We start from the raw sequence: 7,961 nt of genomic DNA on the forward strand, positions 1-7,961 counted from the left end.
AACATAAAATTTTCATTTTTGGGTGAACTATCCCTTTAATACATTCATAAACAAGACCTAGAGCAGCCTCTGTGACAATCATTGAGCATCACCCCCATAAACAGTGATTGTGAGACAGTGTTCACACAAGATCCAGTATAAACAGCATCTGTGTAATAAACAACCAGCCGCTGATTGTCAGTTAATGTTCCAATGTGAACAGGGTCTTAGAAGAAGAAATGAAGGAGCCCAGATAAAGAGCACACTGATGACATCACATCACATACTGATGACATCGACCCACGAAAGAAGCTATGGGAAGGCCTGGGCAGAAACAGTAATTGTCAGAGGGGGAGAAGGACGAAACAAACACAGTTTGCCACCACACACAGGCCCCGTTTACCTGGCTTGGGCGTCGCTTTGTTTTCAAAAGTTACGTTAATTACGTTAACTCTTCAATATTTAGATTTTGCACAAATAATTTTACATGAAATTGACCTACATACCACTACCGTTCAAAAGTTTTAAAGGAGAGGACATAAAATTACATTTGCATGAAAAAGTCTGCAAAAAACAGTTCTCAGCAAAAATAGTTTTCAGCACTGATAATAATCAGAAATGTTTCTTGAGCAGCAAATCGGCATATCAGAATGATATTCTGAATATTCTGAAGGATCATGTGACACTGAAGACTGGAGTAATGATGCTGAAAATTCAGCTTTGATATCACAGGAATTGTAATCCGATCTTTGTAATAATAGCTCTTAATATTTTTACGGTATTTTACTGTATTTCTCATCCAATAAATGCAGCCATATGAAACCTTGTTCGAAAACATTAAAAAAATCTTACCGACCCAGTTTGAACGATACTGAATATGGTCTATGCTAAGCAGTACCTACTTATTTAGTCAGAACTGAAATGTAAACTATAACTTTTCAACTAGAAATGTCAAAAAAATAATTTAAGAAACACTTTAAATAACAAATTAAGTTGCTATTTTTAATTTAGACCTACGTTATCATGCTCTAAAATTACAAAATATTAGATACACCTGAGCTATTCTGTTTGAATGAGAGGATAAAAAAGTATCCTGTTGACAGCTTTATTTAGCACTTTGAATTAACACAGATGTTAACAGCAGATGTAAATGGGGCCATAAACACCTCCATCACTTGTGCATATAACTGTAGCCATTAAACACACACACAAACACACACAGAGTGCATGGCAGGGGAAACCCATCCTACCGCAGTGGTTGTTCCACAGGCTCAGCTAAGAGAGGGATGCAGAAATGTACAGAGAAAGACAGCAGAACGTGAATATAATGAAAGAGATTGTTTAAAAAAGAAACCAAAACTCAGAGAAGTAAAGAACCTTCAACATGCAGGAATACAGAAACATGTTGGACCTACTGCTGTCTACTTCTGTCACATGCTCAACAGACAGACCTGTCCATCCACATGCAGATGAAAGTGTGTATTCTAGTGTTAGTCATCAGAGGTGGAATATGACTGCGAACCAAAAGTCATCTAAAGGAGACTACTGTCAACTATAACTGGCTGTTATTTAAGCTGAATATTGTTGGTTGTAACTGGTTAAGCACTCTCACCTGATGCCTCCCCAAGCGGGCCCGTCCGACCAATATTAGAGAGGAGGTGATCTATGTTTGGGGCGGGTTGAACGTCCTCTGTGTCCACTGGTGTCTGAGGGGCGATGTAAATATTTAGCCACGAAAAATGTACATTTTAAACAGTGCTTAATTTGTAAATGAATAATTGCCGGATTCAAAACAGCAATTAAAAGGCGCTGTGACCGACTCTGAAAATACAACTTATCTAAGATACATTAAAAATAACAAAACATTTTTTTATAAAAATAAAATTCAATCATAGTATAGGTATAAATATGCAAAAAATATCTGACTTAAATAAATAACAGTTATAATTAAACGTGCATCCTTGCTTTATTTTACAAAATCACAAATGTTCTGTTGTTATTTTGAGTGTGCAAAAATAAAAGTCAACACTTTGCGCTTTCGAATTATGTCTTACTCTTATCTGTATGACCAAAACGTATGTATTTTATGTGGTAACACTTTAGAATAATGGTCTGTTGTTAACAAGTAACTATGCAGGAAGTAATAGGTAGTACTACATTAACACTTAACTTAATACTATTAACAAATAGAGAAGCAAGATTAACTAAGCAGTAAGTAGTAGCAAATTTAGGACAAAGGTAGTTCCTTATTAGATATTTGATAATTATTAAATACAAATATCCTCATTGAGAACTACTTGTGAACTATGACCAGTTAATAATTCTCTATTTGTTAATAGTATTAAGTTAAGTGTTAATGTAGTACTATTACTTCCTGCATAGTTACTTCGATCGCACCGGCGCTCACACACATACACATACATACACACACACACACACACACACACACCACATATTCGCAACTCAAACATCACAGTCTGTTCATTATCAAAATAAAATACAGTCAACCAAAAACAAAGGTTACACTGGTCAATTTAAATAGTCTGTGGTATAACTGGTCCACTTTGTATGCCAAGCACATTTTTGCTCATGTGAAGATGATATTTCTGTCGATATACGAACGCGCGTGAAGTACAAAGCCTCTACATTATAAATAATAGTTTCATTCAAATAGGCTACATTGCGAATATGGAAACATTAGGATTTGTGCCGAATGAGAGGTACGTGAGCCCAATTAACGCCTGGTACTTTCAGTTTCGCTTTGTTTTGGTTTATATATTTTTATTTCATTCTTGTTCTGTTCTGAATACCGTACATTTATATGATTTGTTTTGGAGTGAGCTATACTAATGTATAGCTATGTTTATAGTTTTTATAATGTTTATACATTATAATAGTTCACTTTATTTGGTATTATTTCTGGTATTATTACATTCTCTCCAAACCTGCTGCTCACAAAACATCAATGAGAGCGAGTTTGAAGAAAGCTGACTGGTCACGGTCAAAAATATGTTGAGGACCAATGCATAACCTCCAAATATGCACTCGCTCTCATATGCACGCACGCACTGTCACTATCTAATGGTGCATCCTTAAAAACAATTACCGGAACGAAAAATCCAAAATCTTGACATTTTCCGGAACAGGATCCGGCTCAAATTAAGCACTGATTTTAAATGCTTAGTTATTTAGTCATATAGATCACTTAATAATTTATTATTTTTTATGAATCTCAATAATAGTAAATAAAAACAAACAAACCTTTTCATCTTTTTCGTGTTCGTCACTGAAAAACCAGGCATGCTGTGTACAGAGCAAGACAATCACGGTTTAAAATTACAATTAAAATGAAGACTAGCTGTAAAACCGGTAGTACATTTTTTGTCAGCTGTGTGCCTCACATGCTGAATGAGAGTCTCCACAATCTTGTAGCGGTCAGGCATGTGGGTGACCATGTCTGTCATGTTGTCCTCTGAGGTCCGGACAAGAGTGGGGCCAAACACCAGCGCCAAATTACGCGGCTCCATCTGCACATACACAAGCGCTCAGTAAAACATCCTATAGTAGGGGTGCCCAAACTCGGTCCTGGAGGTCCGGTGTCCTGCAGAGTTTAGCTCCAACCCCAATTAAACACACCTGAACCAGCTAATCAAGCTCTTACTAGGCATACTAGAAACTTCCTACCAGGTGTGTTGAGGCAAGTTGGAGCTAAACTCTGCAGGACACCGGCCCTCCAGGACCAAGTTTGGGCACCCCTGTCCTACAGCTAACATGAACCAGCATGCTACTGTATGCAACAGGTTACATGAGCAACTCTGCTGCTTTTTTAACATGAAATGCCCAATTCAGACGCTTCTAATCTGTAATAAAATTTCATCAATATTACTTATTCAAATCTCTAGACTATTTGCAAAGGTCTGCCGCATAAGCAAGGAAAAAAGACATGATCCAGCTGGTTTTTAAACTCAACACAAATCCAAATGAATATATAAAAATCAACACCTGTGTTTAATTATGCTTTGCATTTATCAAAGGTAAAAATACACTGTGATTTAAAATACTGAAATATCAGAATCACTCCTAGTGAAAAAAAAAATACATTAAAATTTATTTGAAATACATTTATTTCATGCTAAGTATACTACAAATACATTTACATATTTATGTGCTTAATAAAAATATTCTGCAATTGTACTTGTTGTATACTAAACTGGTATATTTAAAGTCTGCTAAAAATCGGAAAAACTAATTTTGTACTTAATGCACTTTAATTGTGTGAAAGTAGTGAAGTCCAACTAAAGATATACTGAAGTTTATTTGATTGTGCTAAAGTGGAACTATTGTAAGTATACTTCAGGTACACTTTAAATTTCTTGCATTTAAAGGCCGATATTATTCAAAGATCATACGGTCCTCATCAATGGTGACATTAAAACACATTTTAGCCTTAATATTAAGAAATGTGCATTGTGCACAAGCTGTACTCCAAATAAAGTTTAATTATAATTTCTATATCAGTAAGTCTCAAGCGATATGTCAGTAAATATGTTAATAGACTTGAACTATACTTAGTATGAAATAAATGTATTTTAAATATATTACTTTGTTCTTCTCACAGTGGTCTGCCACAGTCTTTAGGTGTCCAATTAAGAATTTTAGAGTGTGGAAGTAATGATCTGGTAAATCACGTATCTGCAGGAAGACAAAGAGAGACAAAAGGAAAAGTCAATATAAAACCAAGTAAAGAAAATACAAAATAAATGCTATACACTACCATTCAAAAGTTTGGGGTCAGTGTGTTTTTTTTTTAAAGGTGACATTAAAGCAAAATAAAATATTTCTATTTCAAGTAAATGCTGTTCTTCTGAACTTTTGATTGATCACAAAATCCTGAAGGAAAATATGCATATATTATAAAATAATTTGATCGAATAAATGCAGGCCTTGGTGAGCATAAAATAAATCGTACAAATCTGAAATTTTTGAATGGTAGTGTAAACAGCAGAAAGTGGCTTTTAAAGTAACATGCTGAAAACAAATCCATACCAGTTTCTTCATTGTCTTTAGCCTGTCACTGGCATTCTCCATCCGATTGGCCTCAATAAAGTCATTGTATTTGTCTTCAAGAGGATCACGAGAAACAGAAACAGAAGGATAAAATGTCACTACATGACATACTTATATTTCTTCAGGATTCTACTGTATTTACAGTTTTATGCACATAAAATAGCACTAAATCACAGTTGTCAAACTCATAATCTCACCATCTGTGAAGAGGGGTTCTAGGAGTTTACGGAAGAAGGACTTTAGCAGGCTGCTGACCACATTCAGGTCTTGCCATTTCTGTACAGGAGTAACAAGTGAAAGCAGTTGTTGTTGTTGAACCCAATTATCAGCGAGTCCTCAGTATGAGGAAGCATCCGCTTAAACATGGGAAGTGAATATAACCAGTATGTTGACTCAGCCTCAAAAAGCCAGTGGCAATTTAAAAATGACAGTGTCTCTGACAGAGATTGTGTGTGTGTGTGTGTGTGTGTGTGTGTGAGTAAACAGCTCACCTCCTCAGCGATGTTGATGTCTGCTCCTTTGTTGAGCTGCTCCTGCAGACTGGACACTACTGCATTGTTTCCTGGCACTCTGTAGATCCCTGTATACTCCAGACCCATGTCCTCCACCAACCCACAGCAGATCTCCACAATCTGGGGAATGAACTACACAAACAATACACATGTAAACATACTAACCTAAACTTATCAGTTAGCAGAAGAAACACATTTAGCACACTACAAAAAGGACACACCTTGTTGTTTGTAGCAGGCTGGCAGTCCTCTAGACGCACACCAAATACTTTAGGACTTGCTTTTTTAGCCTTCTTCATTATATTTATGCCCCATGGAGATTTAGGGGGGCTGCTTTCATCTTTGGCCTCGTGTTTTGGGGAACGTGTAGGTGCGCTGTTGTCTTGCTTACTGAGCAGAAATGTCATTCGAGGCACTCTGGGTGAGGAGTCTGGTTTATTACCCGTTGGACTACAGGAGGGAACCAAGAGGAGGATGATTGTTTTAAATTCGAAACAGTGAAATGTGTTAAAAATGCTACAATGATCCCCAATCTTACCTTTGCTTCCTGTAGTCATTAAGTTTCTTATTGATGAGAGCTTGTCGTGAGAAACCCAATTCCTACAGACAAATATGAATAAAGAACATTTCAATTTAATTGAAAAAGTATTAATTGTCCCACCCAAACACCACTGGCTGAGCAAATGCAGACATTTTGGACAATGCAAGCCACAGGCCACAGAGCCAAAGTGTTCGGAGAAATTAACTGACAAGCTGTGCTATCGATAATGAGAATTACAACAAACTGTAAATGAAAACATTTTCACACACTAAAATAAAACCTAACATAATTGGAAAACTAAAAATAAATAGGAAAAATTAAAACAAAGTACATTTTTTGATTTGAATTTTAGTTTTCCCCATGTATGTTAGGTTTTATTTTAGCATGTGCACAAAATAAAATAAAATAAAATATATAAAACAAAATATATTTTATTTTTATTTAAATTTTTCCCAAGAATGTTGGGTTTTGTTTTAGCACATTCATAGATTAAATTAAATTAAATTAAATTAAATTAAATTAAATTAAATTAAATTAAATTAAATTAAATTAAATTTAATTTAATTAAATTTAATACTGCCTGCTGACAGTAAAGAGCAGTAAGAGAGGAAGCAGCTCTCAAAAACAAACACCATGTAAACATGCACTGCTTCCTGCACAGGCAATGACAACCTCAAAAATCCAGTGTCATTCATCTGGACAAACCCAGAACAACAAATTTAGTCTTGCAATTTCATTCGGTTGAAGTCGATGTGTCATCATCCTCACACTCTCACCTCGTTGTCAGTCTTGCTGTTTTCTCTGATGACCCTAATCCACTCCAGCATGTCCTCTCTGTCCTCCGCCTGTAGCAGGTATTCACAGAAGTCCTGTGTGGTCAACCTCAGCGCGTGTTTGCGCTTCGTTTCGCTGTACGCAATGTCCACAAGGCAGCCCCGGATGCTGATTGGCTGCTCCTCTTCGGCCCCGCCTCCCAGCACCGCCCCTTTGAGCACTGCCTCTCGCTTGTCTTTGTAGAGGAACAGAGAATGGGACCGAAGCACGGAGAACACCCGCCTCCAAGGCCAGATGGCACTACCCACCTTCTGCAAGAGAGAGAAAAGACAAATCTCATCTATCAGATCATACAGGTGACTAATTATGGTGGTTTGTTAACTGGCACTTTTATCCAAAGCAACTTGCATGGCGAGTTTGAACCTAAAACCTTCCGGTTACAAGCCCACATCTTTATCTTAACCACTAACAACTGCTCCCCCGGATTATAAATTAACCCTTGCTGTCTGTTTGGCTTACCTTGCCCTTCTCCGTGTGGATCTGTTTAAAGTGGAGCCAGCCTTCTCTCTTCACATCACTGTAGCTGATGCTGCCCAGCTCCGAGGTAGAGTGTCGTTTAGAGCGAGCCTCTTCTGCAGCACCCAGACTGTCCAGAGACTAAACCATGACACGGAACAGAGAAATACACAACTGTTACACTGACATGGAACTACAGTATATAAAGAACTAGAAGACAGAAAGAGAACGTTTAAAGCTGATATACAATTTTTTTTAAACATGCATACTCAATCGAAATAAAAATAGATGATGGAGAGGTCAAAACTAACTGTTAAATAAAATAACTATTAAAAATAGTTTTTGTTAAATGAAATAAAGCAATAATAATATAAATATTAGCTGAAAAACTTGAATTAAAAAAATTCGAAAAAAATTAACTAACAGAAATAATTTTTTTTTTACTAAAATTACTAAAACTAAATAAAATCGAAATTAAATGTATTTTTTATACAAAAATGAATGAAAATCGACAGATGCACATAGTTTTTAAACTTAAAATTTAATTGAAAACTTAGTTAAATTTATTATTA

General features: G+C 36.1%; 1 protein-coding gene across 9 annotated transcripts in view; it reads right to left on the minus strand.

Annotated features, from left to right (window-relative positions):
* LOC107654534 (rho GTPase-activating protein 23-like) overlaps positions 1 to 7,961 on the minus strand; it is an 83,681-nt gene that overhangs the window by 7,121 nt on the left and 68,599 nt on the right. For all 9 annotated transcript variants that reach the window (XM_016441651.1, XM_016441649.1, XM_016441652.1 and 6 more), the window contains 11 exons: positions 7,393 to 7,530; positions 6,876 to 7,184; positions 6,097 to 6,158; positions 5,780 to 6,008; positions 5,538 to 5,690; positions 5,244 to 5,322; positions 5,026 to 5,099; positions 4,582 to 4,671; positions 3,381 to 3,506; positions 3,241 to 3,282; positions 1,592 to 1,685 (listed from right to left, as the gene is read on the minus strand). In XM_016441651.1, coding sequence (XP_016297137.1) covers positions 1,592 to 1,685; positions 3,241 to 3,282; positions 3,381 to 3,506; positions 4,582 to 4,671; positions 5,026 to 5,099; positions 5,244 to 5,322; positions 5,538 to 5,690; positions 5,780 to 6,008; positions 6,097 to 6,158; positions 6,876 to 7,184; positions 7,393 to 7,530 — 1,396 coding nt within the window. The remainder of the gene's footprint in view (positions 1 to 1,591; positions 1,686 to 3,240; positions 3,283 to 3,380; positions 3,507 to 4,581; positions 4,672 to 5,025; positions 5,100 to 5,243; positions 5,323 to 5,537; positions 5,691 to 5,779; positions 6,009 to 6,096; positions 6,159 to 6,875; positions 7,185 to 7,392; positions 7,531 to 7,961) is intronic.

This window comes from Sinocyclocheilus anshuiensis, unplaced genomic scaffold (genome assembly GCF_001515605.1).
Source record: "Sinocyclocheilus anshuiensis isolate Anshui unplaced genomic scaffold, SAMN03320099.WGS_v1.1 scaffold419, whole genome shotgun sequence".
NCBI lineage: Eukaryota > Metazoa > Chordata > Actinopteri > Cypriniformes > Cyprinidae > Sinocyclocheilus > Sinocyclocheilus anshuiensis.